The sequence below is a fragment of the Apteryx mantelli genome, chromosome 12 (assembly GCF_036417845.1).
Source record: "Apteryx mantelli isolate bAptMan1 chromosome 12, bAptMan1.hap1, whole genome shotgun sequence".
Taxonomy (NCBI): domain Eukaryota; kingdom Metazoa; phylum Chordata; class Aves; order Apterygiformes; family Apterygidae; genus Apteryx; species Apteryx mantelli.
In genome coordinates this window covers 28,352,230-28,371,013 of record NC_089989.1, presented here as the reverse complement: position 1 = coordinate 28,371,013, position 18,784 = coordinate 28,352,230, and the positions used below count along the sequence as shown (strand labels likewise).

Genomic DNA, 18,784 nt, shown 5'->3' with positions numbered 1-18,784 from the left:
AGACCAGGTTGAAAGTCAGAGGGGCAGCACAAACGGAATAAATACAAATCAGTATTTCTGTCATTCTTCTGAGGTCTGCTCGAGTGGCTCTGACTCTTGCTATCAGTGCAACTTCACAAAGTATTCCTTACAATCCTTACAATTCCTTACAATCTCAGCTACCTCCAACTTTTCAGAAGGCAGCTGTTCCTCTGTATGTCTCACAGCTTACCTTTTTTTTTTTTTTGGTTACTTGCCTTCTCCCTCTTTACATCATTCAGAAATTTAGTGAATACATTTTAAAGTTTGCGATAACAAGGCTTTGAATTGTTTTAACTAATTTCTCTCTCTCTTTTTTTTTTAAAGCCTCCCCATGAAAACATTACCTGAAAACATGATGGACACATGGTAATGGAGGCATCCGGTAGCAGGGAACGGTAGTACTGCCACCGTAATGGCTTTGGCCAGCGTTTAATCAGGACATCCCTCCGGCTCATTGACTGGAGAACAGCACGATTCACAACCACTGGAACAAATTCTGACCCTCCTTGCTGCAGGAGAACAGATTTGAAAAGAATTAGTTACCAATGGCAAAGTCCTTTGAGGATTAACAAGATTTTTGTAAAAAGCTAGTACAATTCAGTAAAAAAAAAAAAAAAATAATAATAATAAAAAAATAATATAGAATTGGCCCGAGTCTGGTCCCACCAAAGTCACTGGCAGTTTTATCAGCACCTTCAGTGGAAGCAGCAGTCAGCCACATCTCTAACTTGTTTTCACTGAGCTTCAATTATTCATGTTAACACAATTCCTTGTAACTAACTACCATGCCTACAGGCATTTATTAAAACTTCATAGTAATGACTGTTTTACAGTTAGACTGCCCAGACATAGAAACACCCAAGGGGACAGACCTGTTGCACCATGATACCACCTTGTTCCAGAGCATTTACTTTAAGATACCTGTTTTTTTTCAGGTTTTCCTAGCAGACCAGCCACTTTAAGAGAAGAGTTGTCTGGTAAATTTCATTTTTTCCTCAAGTTCCATCTCCCTCTTCCAGGCCCTTGTTTTGCATCTTTCTTGTGGTGGTCTGCATAGCACATTCACACCAGGTGGGTGCAGTGTAGTTTGTAAGTCAAAATTTTCTATTGATTTCTATGAGTGGAAGGAAAAAAAAAAAAAACACACACACTGGAAAAGACAGACATATAAGGCTCGCACCTCAAAGCTCAGTTTTGCTGTAAAGGGATCATCATCTTCAGTAATATCTGTGTCGTCATCAAGTCTCAAACTCTGTGCATCTAGATGCACTTCTTAAGGAAGAATAATTCCCACAAAATTAACTCGTCACGGTAACACTTACAGAATAAATATGAAAGCGTACTAGAGGAACGGGTATCCTTATTGCTCCAGAGGGTCAGAGTACTGTCAAATTGCTACAGCACCTAGATTATTATAGAAACTACTAGAGAAAGGGTTGCACTGATTCACAGTGACCAGGGAACCACACCATAGCAGCTGCTGTAGAACAGCAAAACGGACCACAATCAAGTGTGATATCAGCTCTGCCTTCTCCTCCTGTCTCCCCCTCAACAGGTTGCAAGCACCAAATGAAGAAACTTTTTTAAATTACATTTTGAGCAGTTTTGGTCAGAGATCATGTTTTCTCGTGCACTACTCTGCACTTAGCATAACAATGCCTAGGCTCTGGATGCCAAAACATCACAAAATAGATTCCAACAGGAATGGTTACGGAGAAAGTCCATGCTGGTTTCTCTTGGCTAGGAAGAAGGCAGCCTCTAAAGCAGGCACGTGAGTGGAAGCAAATAATACACTTCAAATTCTCCCATTCTTTATAGAAAACAGAAAAGTTACAACAGAATAGTTAAAGTATGTCATACCATTGTCAAGAAAAAATATTTGGCATGGTTAAAAAACAATCTTCCTGAAGAAAAAGCTTTACAAGAATATTAGGTTTAGTTAAAAGACCACTCTGGTTATTATAGTAACTTTAAAAGGAAACACAATGTAGTCCTATGCAAATTGGTCATAAGACCAAAAAAAATTTAAACCTAAGAAAAAAAAATATTTTTTAAGAGACTAGAAACAATTTTGATTCAAAAGGATACTGTCACTCATCATCTCTTGCCATTTATTTGCTCTTTTATTCAACCTTGGAGCTTCAAGATCAATGAGAGCTACAGCTTCTTCATCTGTGATGCCATCTTCCAAATAGAACTCAACCAGATGCAGGACTTCTAAAGGGGCGTAAAAAGCAAGATGCAGTTGACCTGCAAGAACTCAAAAAAGGCCTACTAGAAAATACCATGCATTTAAAGAAGTGAACATCCTCAGGCTTCTGTAATGGTGTTCTGTCCACACGTTCTCATGAATCAAGTTAAATAAATAAATAACCCTCCACTTCTCCAAGGATGGTATCTATGTTAATGAAACACTGCTGCTGCAATCTTGCAATGAAACCCAACTATTCATGTGACAAGAAGCAGCACAAGTCAAATTTAACAACATTAAAACTAAAGATCTGTTTGTCCAAATAACGTTGCCGAGGGAACAAAGTACCAACCTATTCTTTTCAGTTAACATGTTTATCTACTCGAAAAGCACAACCAAATGTGATATTCCAACGCACCGTAAGAGGAAGCAGAGAAGACGAAAGGTTGTCTGCAGTTAATGCAGACATTCCCCAAATTATTTAGCAAAGGGTTGTTGGTAGAGCACCTGTAACACAAGGGCACAAGCTCCTGCAAAGACACATACAGAGCACAGTAATCGCAAACAGATCAGCACATCCTAAACTCTTTGGTTCTAATTAAATATGGGCTCCTCAGGTTTACACCACTGATATTACATCAGCCCTAACCTAGAGAAATATTGCTGTGAAATAAGACTTTTTAACATCTGAAAATGTTTTTTTAATAAAACAGCAAGTTTTCACATTAAAAATAGCTGTCTTCACCACCCTAACAATGAAATTTTCACCTTGCTTTGGCTGTAACAGAAGCAGAATTCTGTATCAAATACATAGTGCCAAAAGAAGGTGAGGAGAAGGTTACTGAAGCAAATTTTTTTGCTCAAAGATTTGGTCAAATGCAAGTCCTCAGATTAATTCATCTCTGTTCTTTTCAAGAGCACAGTTATTTTAGGCAGTTCTTAAGACTGTGTTTCTATTATTTCAGGTGGCCAGGTGCATGTTCATTTGCACAATACAATTTATTTTTAGTGAGTACTCCACCAGACATGGTTTTACAGAGCACTGCAGAAAGTCAGGCTTCAGTTAAAGAAGAAAAGGTGTTGAAATAAAACTTAAGGAAGAAAGGTCATTCAGGGGATAGGGGGAGGAGGGAAGGAGCACTAGTAGCTGGGACAAATGAAAGTGACCTCCAGCCGGAGACAGACACAAAGACTGTGGAGTAATTGCAAGTGGATCAGAGAGGGAAAGGCCTGAAGGAATTAATAGGCAGAGAGGAAGGTAGATGCAAGACAGGAGAGGGAGGATAGGAGTTACCCACAGAGAAAGGACTGATTTTAATTTGTTCTCAGGAGCAAGAGGAAGTCTGACCTGAAGAACAGCAATAAAAGGGCTTTGTTTCCTGAAGAAATGTAATCATATCACAGACCTGTGCATAATGTATTTCAGACTTCTTTGTGCATTTGGCAATACAGACTCTTGGATTAAGCCACATATTAATGATTAACATGAAAGACATTACAACTTACTTCACTGTCATGGAATGGCTTGGACCGGATTGTCAGGCTGCCCAGCTCAATTGATTTCTGGAACCTAGCTGGGATCTGGAGTCCCTGCAACTTGTCATAGGCATGACGAGCTAGTTTATATGCACCAAGAGCTTTGCTCTGTTTTGCCAGAGCAAATAACGTATTGCTATAATTAAATTAAGGAATAAACATACATATGGCATTTAAGAAAAACCACAATGCTTTTTTTAATCAGAGAAGTTGTTCAATGAAGCATATCCAACACTGGTGCTTTAAACAGGCCTTAACTAAAGAAATCTGTTTACATAACTCTATTTAAATAAACAAATGTGGAAGGACTGTCAAAATGTCTGTGGCTGATTATTAGCGGGGTAAGGAATTGCCCCCACATTAATACTGCTTTGGTTAAATATTCTGACTCCTTTTACATACTTTGATTAATTTTTACAGTGAATGCCTTTTTTCCCAGCCAATAAAAAAAAAAAAAATCTTAGAATACCAGCAACCCACTGACACCTACTGAATACATACGATCTCCTTGGAAAGAACTCAACATATGCCCTGTGTCATCGATGAAGAGTTGTCCTTCCCTTTCATTGGTGTGTAACAGTAAGCACTGTTTAGAAAGTTACCGATCACATGGCACCTTATGAAAGACTACACATTTATAAGTGAGAAAGTTATTGAAAGGAAAGTAAGCATCCTATACAAAACCATAAATGAAGTGAAAACAAGAGAATCAGGCCTCCCTGGCATCCACTGACCCCTCTTGTTATCTTCAACACACACAGATGCATTTCCACAGGGCTCATACAGACCTTCCATGAAGTACTTCCAAAAGATGCAACATGTGCTAACAAAGCTGTGCAAACACGTTGGCCTGATAGACGCTACACAGCTACACCAGCCTTATCTGAAGCAAAAGCTCCTATTTTTTTCCCCTCCTGTCTCAGTTCAGTCTCCTTGCAACAACACTGTCAAGATTCAGAGCCAACACCCTGTTTTAGCAAACGGTATCTTAGAACTTGCTTCTGTGACAAAGGTGATACACCAGACTGGGTGGGTGGTGTTGAGAATTACATGTTAGCTGATTTGTGCAGCTCTCTAAGCCTACGCAAAAACGGCTAGCGCAGTTAAACACACAATGGTTTGAAGGTGCTGATTATTACCTTAGGGACAAAAGTCAGTTTTCGTTAACTTTAACCAACAGCTGAAACCAAATATGTCCTACAGTAGATCTTTGCATTGTGGATCAATATCAGTTACTCTTTTCATGTATCTCAGAAGATAACTTCTAGATTCTGTACTGCTTTGGAAGGATACACTTTTGAGATCCCCAGAGGAGTCTCTTTGGTTAAGCTGTGAAGCAGAAACCTGGAAATATTGAAGAGTGTTTCAGGCAAGTGGAAACTGAAAGGCTCCTCCTGCAGTATGAAAAATATAGATATATGTTTCTAAGCTAGAGAAGCAACAGTTCACATCACTGAACATCACAGCACTAAGCATCTCAAGTACATCATTGTGTTTCTTTCATACAGTTGCAAAAACAAGAGGTGCTGGCAGGACACAGCAAATGGATTTTGCATGCCTTTATCACCAAAGCTCATGCCTGCTACATACAGACGAGAGAAAGGGATCCATGTAGTTAAAACAAATTTCTAACAGGCTGCTAGACACCAGGACAGACTGGCCAGGAAGGGTGTGGAGTCTCCACCACTGTAAGGTCTAAAAATAGTCTCACCAGCAAAGATCACCATAGCACAGAGTCTTCTTTTGGGCAAGGGCAGGGATCAAGGGTTCTCAAACTTTCTGCAAAGGATATGAGGGCAAGAGTCCTATAATTGCTGGAAGCGGCAGGAGCTCCCCACTCATGACTGCATATCATTTTGAAGTAGCTTACGTGCATCACTGCTGACACATGTACTACATTATGGGAATCCCTAAATTCAGGGGCTTTCTTCTGTTCAAACCTGTCTTCCACAATTAAACAAAAAATCCTGCCACAGCTGGTATAGGACTAGAGGCCCAGGTCACTGTGGAACCAATCCAATTTAGCTAGCAAAAAAGGCCTGGGATGGAAATTCAGCCATCGTCATATCCTCCACCCACACTGAGACAAGAAGCACAGATCTGCTGAGGTTCTCTCTGCACTGCAGTTTTTAGAAACTAAGACAACAGAAGTTCTAGCACAGTACAACAGAAGGCAAAGAAACAAATTAAGTTACTATACAGTACCACTGATCTACACTCAATATTTAATTGCCTGAAGAGTCATTAATTATTCCTAGTTATTTCTGGACTCCCTAAAGAAAAATGCTCATGAAGCATAAAAACAGCTTCTGAGGCAAGTATCTTACGGTGTATCTTTGAATAGAGTGATAGACGTGGTAAACTTCTGCCAAATGCTGGAAGTGATGAAATTTCTGTAACATTTCAGTCTTCTGTTGTTCATTCTCTGTGGGAGGTAAAGGCATTAGTCTAAGTCTCCAAGATACTCAACGGTAAGAAAAGAGTATGTTATGATTCTAGTGCCACAACTTCCAAAAGACTAATGTACCAGTCCAAGTATGTCCCATCTACCTGCGCAAGCCCCAGTTACACAGTCTTGCCATTTTTGTGAGCAAGTTTCTGCTTTAGAATAAGCATGTTAAAATGCAGAATGGTTAAGGCAATGGTTTTAACATAGCCAGAGGCTATAGCTTAGTTAAAGGTAGAAAATAATAGCCATCCATCACTGGAAATGTCTGCCATAACTTTAGCGTCTACAGATAAAATGAGTTCTGAAACATTTGTTTCATAAATATTAAATACACTACTGAACAATTTGGAACAATTTGCATCTCTGTACAATACCTGAGGGACAATAAATCAGCACTATTGTGCATGGCTAAACTAAAAAAAGTGCTTACAGTACCAGGCAAAAGGCAGTATTACAATCTTTTGTATTTATTATTACTAAATTACACCTCCTAACCACTGGCTCCACCTCTCTCCCAGTGAAATACATTTAGAAGACAAGATAATAGCTAATGAACTATCAGTTTCCTCTTTGTTACAGAAATAATTTATGAACTATCTCCCCAATCCACGTTCCAATACTAGATGCATCTTACACTTCCAGATCATGTTTTATTTACTAGTACTTTAACCCTCCAATCACTTCTCTAGTTCAAGTGTGTTGAGAGAAGGTACATGAGGATATGTGGCCCCAGGAGACATGAATTTGATTGTAGCCAGATTTCAAAATGAGGCCTACACATGCTGATGATGTTGGTTTGTTCATTTGTTTTAATAAACACATGGGAAAACCAGGGGGACTACAAAAATAGCACAGTTACGCACAGCATAAAAACAACAGAAAAGTAGTTGCAATTATGCTACTGCAATTCAGTAACTGTCTGTCTACATGCGCAAGAAGGTAACAAACGTGAACTTGCTTTCAGTTACTTACCCTGGGCTATATCTAAACACTGCATGGAGAGCATCCAGTAATAATAGGCTGCATCATTAAATCGGCTTTCTACAACAGCATTGTGAGTTAGCTGCTCCAGCACTCTTACAGCTTCGCTTTGCCTGCCAGCCTTGTGGAATGCTACAAAGAAGGCCAAAACAAAGGATTTTTACAGTGTGATTATATCAATTAACTGAAACTAATGTTTTTAAATTAAGAACAATCTATTCAGACAATATCAAACAGTCTATTCAGGGCAGGATGAAAAGGGATTATACACTGGTATTTTTCTCCTTGAAAGCAGCGATGCTAATGGAACATGAGAAGCAGCTGTAGGTATTTTGTGGCTTTTGCACTGTCTCGGGGGGGGGGGTTCCTGAGGCAGAAACATTACTGCAGCAGATAGATGTTGTACAAAGCTGGTCGCTTTTTTAAAAGCTAGAAAATAGCAAAAATACAGTCCTGATTAGATCTCTGTACAAACAATGGCAACTCTGAACACTGCAATATCATACCTGCATTCAAAACTACTATAAGGTAAGGTCTGAAGCTAGCTCTCTGGTTTGTAATGCTGAGTTTTTAAAATATTAGAGCATTTACTATATCCTATCATTTATTAACAGCATGTCTTTAACTGATGCTCAGAAACCAATGTAAAGTTAAATCTGAATTCCCACTTGGTAAATACGCATTTGACAAGCAGTCTGCATACGGCGTATAAAGGAAAATAAAATAAAATAGAATAAAAAATAGACAGTACGATTGCCTCCTGACACCAGCTAGCTCAGTTATAACCAAATTCTCACACAACTACACAATGATCTCTAGCTCACCCAACAGCACCGAGCTGTGCAAAACAAACTTGGACCTGGGAACAGTATACCTATATTCACGCTGTCCTATGTGCAAACTACTAAGCTGCCCTAAAACCAGATGCTCGCAGGTTTGGTGTAGAGACACACAAAATAGTTTTGTACAGACATAGCTCATGTCTGGCATGCTTACTGGCTTGGCCGTTATAAGCAATTGCAGTTATACTCTTAGATCTGAGCGGGCTCTGGAAACAGCAGATGCAACCGTCACATGGAGCTGCACCTGAGAGAAATATCTGTACTGGGAATGTGCTGGCTCTGCATGGAGTTTGCTTCAACCTCTCCACAACCCTGGAACAGTTTATGAATAAAATTGGGAAGTCTGTCCACATGATCGAAAGTTGATGGTCCTCCTTATAGATAATTTCATGGGACTAACAAAATCCACAAAAAATTCTTAAACAAAGGTGAAAATTTTACTTGTATAAACTCGACGTTACCTAAATACAAGGGAAAATGTGCTTTCCACTCAGGTTGGTAAGGTGCCTGCTAAATTTTGAATCCTATTGTGACGAAAATATTAGTAAAAAACAGTTCATATAACATGCCAAGTAGCTGTTGCCACGTGTCATACTCAGATATGCAATGGGACAGAAAATCTGAAATTATATTTAGCCAGCATAATTTTTATTAAATCTACCATATTTTCTTATCAAGCAAGGAGACCTCCATATACTCTCTTAACACTGGCATGAAAATACATATTCTATTTATTTCTTTTTGCATCTCACAGATTCAAAACTCTGCAGGGCAGAGACTGCATATTCTGTATTGGAGAAGTACTGAGCACATTCAAGTGTACAGTGATCTCCAGCAGGTGCACTCTTACCTTTTTGTGCTTCTTCAAATCTATCGTTCTCTGCTAGCCACTGAGCATAAGGGACATAGACATCATCTTTGAATTCAGGATGCTTTTCAGTCAATGCAAAGGCCTGAAGTACAGAATAAATATGTTTCTAGAATACTGCACCGTTTAAACAGTTAAAGGATTTAGCGTATTCCATGGGATTAATCCTTTAAGGCCTAAATAAATTCACAATAAAAATACATAAGCAGAATAAAGATTGTAATTCATATTTTCTTCAACAAATATGAAACTAATGTCTTAAAATGATAAGCAATCAACAACAAAAGAAAAAAGCTAAGCCTAGTAACAGCCAAGTTTCTGAATCAGAGAAACCTGAAAGTGATTATCTAGGCAATTTAGTGGATTTCACAGCAAGAGACAAAAAATATTTTTTCTAAACCTATCGCCTAAAGAAATTGAAGTAACACTATAAATGCAGTCTAGATTAGCTTCCTGCACTCACTACCTAGCCAATGAAGGACTAAATCTACAGTTTTCTGAAGCACCCACATAACTTGAGGTGGGGGAGTCTCAACTCCAGTGACACTTTGAATATGTTATCTTAAGAGACTACACTCAGCAAAAATTTAACATGAAGAAAAAAGAACAAAACTAACAGTGACCCCATCTGTGAAATGGGGTACTGGCAGACCCACGCGTACAGAAAAAAAGTGAAGTGAAGCAAGCAGAGCTTTGCCTAATCATAAGCCCAAATCCAATTATAGAGAGGAGTCCATGCTAACACAACACACATTCATCAGATCTAAATTGTGCATAGGGTATTCTCACTCAGGCAGCTTATCCAAATTATAAAAATCATGCAGTTCATAACAAGTTCCCATGATATTATTTATTGTTTCTTATGGGCTAGAAGCATCCCATCAATTTTCATAGGCACCAGGCAACCGTAACTCAGGAGGAAATACACATGCTCAGAAGCGAGACCAAGGCATATTCAAACAGGAAACTTAAAAACAAACAAACAAAAAACCAAAAAAACCCCACCAAACATAATGAACTTAAGCACTCTGAATCAGATTCCAGAGAAGCCTCTCTCCCTGCCTCTCCATTCACTACAGGAGGAGCATGGGCAGATTACCTTCACTAGACCTCAAAATCTTGACTAGAAGTAGTGGAAGAGCCAAACATTTGTCTCCCCTTCTTGCAACCACAGACAATAATTAGTAGCAATTTTAAACACAGGTTTGGAACCAAAGGCATGCTTACTTCTTCCCAGCGATGAGTCTCCACGTGGAGATGGATCAACGCTTTCAGGTCACCAACCTTCAGGTAGGTTTCTGCTGCATAGCCAGGGTTATCAAGTTTCTTAAAATAGAAGGCACATTTTGACAAAGGCTCACGCTCAGCTTTATCCAGTTTTCGAGCAATTTCAATTAACCTAGATACACACACACAAAAGATGTTTTAGGTTCTGCCTTTTTGCTTTTCCTTTTGCTTAATTATTGTAACAACTTTTCACTTTTAAAGTTATTATTTAATAATTATAATATAGTACCATGCTACACACTTTAAGCAGCTTTCAATAAACATTCAAAGGACTTTTTTTTTTTTTTTTAATACAAACTCAAGACCTGTTCCTACAATCTTTACTCATGCGTGCAATTCCATACTTCAGTAAGCAGTAACTTCAATAGGTTTGCTCAGCCATGAAGATGGGGAGAGGAAACAGGTCCTACATGACTAAGTCACATGTGCCACACTTTCTCAACCCTGACCTAAAAAAGATTCTTGAATAAACATTACCCTATTTGGCAAATGGCAAAACTGAGGCAAGGGAACGTTGTGTGATCTGTCCAAGCTTTTATAGCAACTTAGCAAAAGACTCAAAGCATGAATTATGGTTAAGTCAGGAAGAATTTGACCAGTGACAGGAATGGCCCCAGAAATTCCTTCTCGGAGTTCTGTGTCCCAGGCATCTTCTCTACCTGCTTGATTAATATCCTTTAACAGCTTAAAACAACAGAAATAGACTCCCACATATAAGCACTGGTGTGATGATCACTCTGAGAAGCTTAAGATATGCATATTTTAAAAGACAGTCTCATACTACAGATAAACCCATTTGTATCTGTTACTGTTTTGTTTGTTTTTGTAGTATATTTATGATCCTACCCTTTAAACATGTAACTTTAAAAAATATTTTTAATTGTAGAAATGCTTCAACTACAACCATACTCAATTTGACATAAATGAAGCAGCATATCAGGCAAGCTTTGTCTTACTTTAAAATTATACAGAATTCACTGGAGTTTTTATTATGTGTTATATTATCTCTGAGATAGAACTAACACCTACATATCAACCCAGCCATGGTCCCCACTGATTTCTATGGCCTTCATGTGCTCGCCAGCAGAGAGGTACATCTCCACTGCTGCTTTTGGTTCATTGATATTCTTGGCCCAATCCGCTTGTTTTTTGATTAGCATCTTTGTATCTTTAGGGTCTCCAGATCCCAGAAAATCCTGAAATAGCACAAGAGAAAAATTTTCATTACCTTCTGGTCACGCTATTATATTCCAAATTGTAAAGTACATAAATTTTTTTTCATGAATACTGTTATGCCTCCCTAAGCTAAGAAATACTGCGTACAGAGCAAATTGAACTGACCCAGCCTTCAGCAACTAATTATCAAGGACCAGTGTGTTTTGTATGTGACAACAGCAAATCTCCAGTTCAGATCATTTTCAATTAAAAAAAAGACGTGAGTTTCTAGGAAGGCCAGGAGAAGAATGATACAGATGCCTCAGAGGTAATACATATCTCTATCTGATAACCTGGAAAGCTCACACTGTTGATCCTGTTTAAGTGGATACAAGCCATGATTTGTGCATACTTTTCAGGAACATGCCTTTCCAAAACAAAATAGTACCACTCAAAAACTTTAATAGACCAATTCCAATGTTCAAATTTTATTTTGCAAGCCAAGAAGGCACTGTTTCATTCTTAAAGACAACCCTGCCCTTTGCAGAGTTAACAACATTACGTCCACTTAATCGCATGTTAGCATCAGGATACCCAGCCCCAAATCCATTAAAGGCTGAAATCTCATTTTCTGAAAATATATTTGATGATTATATTATGATATATCAAGGAAGTTGTTACACAAGGACAAAATAACAGCTGCTCAAAAACGAGCAGGACTCTGAACTACAGATCTTGGTTAAACTTCTGCATAGTAATACAAACACCAAGTCCGGATGCTGTGATGATGACCATTTTGGAAATATTTCTGATAGTTTGTTCAGCTTCCTCTGCCAATACTGAAGCCTTGGCACCATATGGTTCACATATGTTGACATCATGAGCCAGATAAAAAGTACTTCAACACTGAAAGGTGGATTAAGGGCAATTTTGGCTGTTAACAGAACAGACTACTGTCCATTAAAATAGCCTCTATGAAATGAAAAATATCTTACTATCTTTTGAGACCACAAAAAATGAGGATAGGGAGGAAACAAAAGGCAAGAAGAGAGAAGGGAAAAAAAAAGAACACCCCATCCTCAACATTTCTGGCAAATTTTGATTCAGATTACAAAAACCAAGGAAAAAAAAAAAAAACTAGCAAGCCCCACAAAACAATTGTGTCACTACCACAGTCACAGTTCACCACTTCCCCTGATGTAACTACTCAATAGGTACAGAACCGTACATAAGATTTTGCACTACTCCAGCACAGCCCTAATTCAGCTGAATAAATATAAAGATGACTTGATCTTTGAATGTGAAAAGCTGAAGCTAGAGAATTGAGTCAAACAATATCTTTGATATGACTTTTGTTTTCCAGCTCAGGTCATCAAAAATAAGTTTGAAATCAAAAGCTCAGCTTTTTAAACTACAAAGGTTTGGAGTTTTTTTGTTTTTCGTTTTTTTGGGTTTTTTTGGTAGATTCTCAGCAAATTGTGATCTGGTACAGTGATAACAAGTCTGTGGCCACATATCAAGGGACTTCCTGACCTCTGCCTCCAGTCCAGACTCTCCAGTCAGAGCCAGTCAAGGTCAAGCTCAGTCACAAGATATCAGATTCTGAAAGGGTCCCTTTGCTTAATTCTGACAGCTTTTAAAAAAATAAATAAACAAAAAACTAACTTGCCTTGGAAGAATACCTGGCAAGCAAGGGAGTTTCATATTCACATCCCTCCTCCATGTACTGTGTACTCCCTGCACAAGAAGCTTCCTTCATATGCTATTAAGCACCTTTAACTTCCTGTGCATGGAGTTACTCTCAAGGATAGAAGCCACAAGACCTTTTACCCTCTGCTAGTTAAATATAGATACGACTACTGCCAAGAATCAAAAGATTCTTATGAGGATGGATGGGATTTTCATCTATTAATTAAATTTATGTTCAAGAAGAATCAAAACACTGAAGCTAACCAAGACTCATCAGACAAAAATAGTGAAAGTCAGACTTACATGAGGAAAGTTCCAAAGTATTTATTTTATGGGCTTGGAAGAAGAAGATTTATCTGTAGCACGATCTGTGGAATCTATGCTAAAATAGTTTATATGCATGTTATGGTAAAGGCTTTGTCCTATATTGCACAGAATGAAGCTCTGATGCGTGATGAGTGAGACTAAACAGTGCATGCATTCTCAGGGATTTTGATAAGAAAACACTACAGAAGTGTTAAAAGCCAAATAATCCTTTCTTATCAGCATATAAAAATGCCACTTTTAAAAACTGTATTCAATTTATTTCTACGTGGGAACAAAGTTTAAAAAATGTCAAACAGAACTAATCTTTGGAAGCAAACTCTGATAAACAAAAATATACTAGGTTAGTATATTATACACTTCATAAAATACATTAATACGGATTGACTCAAACACTTGTTTAAGTTCAAACTCTGAAAGAAATTTTTTTTTTTTTTATAATACAAAAGTGAATTAAACATATGGCACACTCACCTCCACTTTGCATGTGTACTAACTCATTATCTTTGGAAGGCAAAAAAATAAAGGGCACTCCTGAGCAAGGTAATGAGAAAGAAACAGAGCCACAAAACCTAGACTTATCTTTTTTAATAAGGAAAATGACCATGGATAATACCATATAATCATAATGAAAAAGTCACCCTTGGTGGTGCCCACCAAAAAATAAAACCACTGAAAAGCTATGAACTCCATGGATATGTTTGAGAAGATACAAAGCAAAATCCACTGCCTCAATAACAGACTCTGAAGAGAACAGCTACTATTGCATATAGACACAGAAGATGCTCATTTTTTCCCCCACTTATAAGCCGAATTAACTTGAGGCTATTAACTGAGAAAATAGTCATAATTCCAAACCCACCTTTTACCTACCCTTTTGTAGAATCATACTTTGAAAACATTTACAGGTACATTAATATTACTTTAATATTTCTGTGTTTAAATACTAAGTTGTGAACAATTACCTTTGCATAGTCAAACATGCGTAAATCAGAGTACATATCGAGAGCCAGATTTTCATGTCCACTCTTTTTGTACAATTTAGCTGCTTCATGGAATTTTCCCTGGTAGGCATAAACATCTGCTAGGAACAATTCATTGTTGTTCTCGCCATGCTTCTTCCGCTCCTAGGGACAAAAAAAGGGGGGGGCAAAGGGGAGATATTCTAGATGAGCAGGATACAGTTTAGAAATAGCCATTGAAAATTTAGATTTTCAGGCTTATATTTCAACCACTAATAAAAGCCTGTTAATAAGATATGATAATTATGCCTCTCCTATAATTCTGGTGAATTTATAATTAAAGGACTAAATCCCTTCTTAATTGAAATTAGGAAGAGCAAAATTAAATGTCACTATGAAAGTGAAGTGATGAAAAATCACTTATTTTGATTCCATACAGAAAAATCAACACATGCTATCATTATGCTATGCTATTTTAAAAAAGGCAGCTGATGGGTTCCTTATTTTCTCCTGCAGAAACTCAGTAGCATGTAATTTGGCTAAATTAACAATGTGTGGGTGGGTATGGGGGAAAACAGGCATGAAAAAATTGCTACCAATAAGCAGATTCAAAAATATGGTAATCTGCCACTGAATCAAAACAGTATCACCACCACTGTCCTCACACACAAGGGCTCATGATTCCAGGCAGGCAGCAGTCGCTTCCAGAGCACCTGCCCATATTGTCCTGCTAATTGCAGTTGCAGTTGTAGCACATTTAAGCCGGTGTCCAAGTACGTAATCATTAAGCAGTCATCTTGAAAGAGTTTGCACTACCAAATCAGAAACAGTTTCTGTTGACCATAAAGAATTTCTGGCAAATCAGTAGAGGTTTGCCTACAATTTATTATTTTTTGGTGCTCCCAATTGTAATATTCCACTATTAAATATTATAATTTCTTAATTAAAGATTCAATTCCCGCATTATGGGAATTACCTTCACGAGCACTATAAAAAATGCGTGTATATTGAAACTGCATCAAGTCCGGCCCAGCATATTTCATTAATGGTATGGTATCGTGGTATCAAGTCATACTAGGCAAAAGGAAAGGAGAAAAAAAATTCCAAAGAACCAACAAAGAATTTGGACACATAAGCAAATTACTGAGAGACAAGTTCAGTAGTGAGTTTACAGAACTCCAGCAGCTCAGGGATAACTGCCCTGCTGCTCGCTCTGCATGTGCGGTAGCTCCCACACAATCAGGGCGTGCAGTGCCACAGAGAAACCCCTTTCACGGATCACATCTATAGAAGTACACTGACTTCAGGAGACCAAGGCTAAATATAAATGAAAAAAAAAAAGGGGGGGGGACATTCCACATGTGTACAAATGCAATTTGCTGCTACCAAAGGAGATTCAGCCATCATCCTTTCTGGCCACAGTTACCGATTAGGCTGATTCTTATCAGGCTAATATTAAAAGATCCTTCTTTAAAAACTTGGTTAAAAGAATTCTTAGAGGAATTTTTATACCATTTTTGAAAGATTTCACAGAAATTTGGCAGATTCAGAGACCTGGAAGTTACGTTTCTACTGTCATCAGTTAAAGAAATGTGTCATTACTGGGAAGAATCTGTCATATTAGTGGCATATGTGCGCTCAGTTACAGCCTTAGAAGTCTAAAAAAGAATCCAATATACCACAAGAAAGAGTAAGCAGTGATGTAGACCCCTCACTTCAGAAGGAGCTTTTTCAAGAAGTCTGAAAGTAACTTTATGTCCATTTAGAAAGGGAATGAATCTTCCTAATTAAACTGAATATAATATGACAATACCAGAACACCCTCCACAGAGCCAGATCTGGAAAACCATGTGTAGAAAAGAAAAGTTACCACTGGCGAGAGAATGCTCTTATATATGTATCTACCTTCATAAAAATGGTTCCTGCTGCAGAGCTTCATCCCATGTTAGACACCAAGAAAAGTTAACTGCAACCAATAGATGGTTGGCATTTTGACAGAACCTGAACAGTTCTGCAAAAATGGAAGACATGGATTGTATTTTTTAGAGATGGTGTAAGCCTCATTAGCATGTGAAAGAGGAATTCCCTTCATGACATCTCAACACAGATCTTCAAACTAAGTATGACCATGTGGTCTTTGTAAAAGTACAAGAGTGATGGCATGTCTTTTAATGTACTTATGACAGACAGTATTGTCTAGTGAAATTTTAATCAAGTGTGAAAAGAATGAGAACTAGCGATTAGAGCACAGCATGGAAGTAAGGAAACCCAAATTCTGTTTCCACTTGTGACTGACTTGTCATGAGACCTTGAATTTGTCATTTTATTTCTCTGGGCCTGTTTCAATCTCTGCAAAAAGAAGATAATAGTAATTACCTACCTCCAGGGGGTAGGGAAAGGCTTAATTAACTCATGTTTATAAAGTATTCTGTACTAAGCTGCATTAGCACAGTAGTATTTTACCAATTATTAACTGAATATTGAAGGTTTTTCCAGTTTTCCTAAAGGTTTCTAAGTTCTCATACAGTGCACTGCCCCCCCAGGCCCAGTTTATTTTCCCCCATAAAGTTTCAGACATGAGACTAAAATTTGAGTCATCTCCACTAATCAGGACTTTTCACTCTATACATATCCAACAATCAGAAGCACTGCCTCCACAAAAATCTCACCAAAATAAAAAGTACTGATTTTGGCATAATGTATGCTCTTAGACTTCATGCTATCTTCAATATTTTCTTACCTCAATACTGCTGATCAATTCTAAGTATCTAAGGTCTCGTACTCTGGTAAATGCCTATTGAAAAGAAAAACAAAAGGAACTTGAAAAGCCAGGAAATCAACAGAATTTTGTTATGCATAAGTCAAGCTGTAGAAGGATGATGGAGATAGACAAACAAACAATGCATTTATCTTCATGCAAGTAGGACAGACAGAAATACACTGTTTTCACATTTGTGCAGTCCCTAATCCAATGAGCTCTGACTACAATTGGGGCCCTCAAGCATTGCATTAAATAACATAAGGGTACAATCCAAACAGTTTATTACTGAAAACAAACAGCAAACACAGGGACTAGCAGGCGTATGTATGTCAGTCCTCCAAGGAATACGAAATGTCATTTAAAAATATTACATACTTTCATTCTGGCTATTTTATAGCCTTTGCATTTTAACCGTGAGGCATGACACACTTAAGCAAATTTAAGGAAACCATTACAAGGTAGAACATATAAATGACTGTATTGCTGAAGCATACTGTATGTGCTTATAGTTTTTATGCCATTCTGAAAATTCATCATAGAATTAGTCCAGAGAGAAGAAAGGAAGTAAGGAGATAAGGTAAAAGTACAGTGAAACAGCATAATATGTTTTGCAAATGGAGATAAATGTGCAACCCAAAGTCCCAAGTGGCAAAGTCATGTGCGAGTTATTGCAGCTTAGCACTTATTCTTGATATGTATCAAAAAAATAGAAATTTAACTCTTTAGACAGCACGTTCAAGATTCTAACCAAACTAATGCTCAGGAGGGCACAGAATATTATGCTTACACCAGATCAGACTAGGAACTACGAGAGCCTTTAATGTCAAGAAGCTGCTTTTGTTCAAATTAATCCGCTCTAATTCTAAAAGGACACTACTTAAAAATTCCAAGGAGGCACTGAAAATTTCTTTAAGAGTATCTATTTGCATAAAGCCATCTATGAAATTGGAGAGAATTATTCTGATGCCTCCATTTAAGAAAAAAATAAAATAAAAGCATTTCATTTCCTAAAAAAAACCCCAAAAAACCAAAAAACAAACTGTCTTGTAAAGGATGCCTCTTATTACAGACCATTCCCTGAATATTTTTAGATCGTTTTGTCTTTCATACAATATTCATGACATTGAACTTTGTTTGATCTCTTTTATTTGAGAAAAGGTGTTGAAAGGAAATGGGGAAGTATTTTAGGCCAGAGAAAACTCTGTTCATCAGTACGTGCCCATTTAGCGACCACTCCCAAAAACAAGGCACTCCAGACAGAAAATGACTAAAATGATGACATGCCATTGCCACTGTCCACAAAGAAAATTAATGTGCAGGTAACAAAGAATTTGAAACTTCCACATTTAAACTGAGGTTATCTTAAAGAGTGAGGGGAAAAAATAGAAATATAAATTGATAGCATTAAGGGGGGGCGGGGGGGGGGTGGGGAGTTAGCTAGGACATTCTTTGCTGCCATCTGGTGGTGAGTACCACTGTTAAACAACTTTCCAGTTATATTTTACTCAAACTCATTAACTCATTTTCCACCAGATGAAACTTTTCCTTTATATTTAACACTTTGATTTAGAACATGATATTTATCGAGAAGGAGAAAGTCTCATCTCAAGTTCTTGTATATATCACAGACCAACATTTTCCTTGATATTTAGAATAACGCATATGCTCAAGATGAGCAAGACCTTAACGCAAGAACATCACTTTGTAGTCCAGCCATC

The 18,784-nt window shown here is 37.7% G+C and overlaps 1 protein-coding gene across 6 annotated transcripts in view; it reads right to left on the bottom strand.

Annotated features, from left to right (window-relative positions):
* IFT122 (intraflagellar transport 122) overlaps positions 1-18,784 on the bottom strand; it is a 97,144-nt gene that overhangs the window by 819 nt on the left and 77,541 nt on the right. For 5 of the 6 annotated variants that reach the window (XM_067303554.1, XM_067303550.1, XM_067303551.1 and 2 more), the window contains 13 exons: positions 17,046-17,099; positions 14,309-14,470; positions 11,205-11,371; positions 10,116-10,287; positions 8,871-8,973; positions 7,170-7,310; positions 6,076-6,173; positions 5,042-5,142; positions 3,719-3,884; positions 2,631-2,742; positions 2,110-2,238; positions 1,202-1,281; positions 366-530 (listed from right to left, as the gene is read on the bottom strand). In XM_067303554.1, coding sequence (XP_067159655.1) covers positions 366-530; positions 1,202-1,281; positions 2,110-2,238; positions 2,631-2,742; positions 3,719-3,884; positions 5,042-5,142; positions 6,076-6,173; positions 7,170-7,310; positions 8,871-8,973; positions 10,116-10,287; positions 11,205-11,371; positions 14,309-14,470; positions 17,046-17,099 — 1,650 coding nt within the window. Of the gene's footprint in view, positions 1-365; positions 531-1,201; positions 1,282-2,109; positions 2,239-2,630; positions 2,743-3,718; positions 3,885-5,041; positions 5,143-6,075; positions 6,174-7,169; positions 7,311-8,870; positions 8,974-10,115; positions 10,288-11,204; positions 11,372-14,308; positions 14,471-17,045; positions 17,100-18,784 lie in introns of those variants that run through there. The other variant, XR_010885408.1, reaches the window with a different exon arrangement.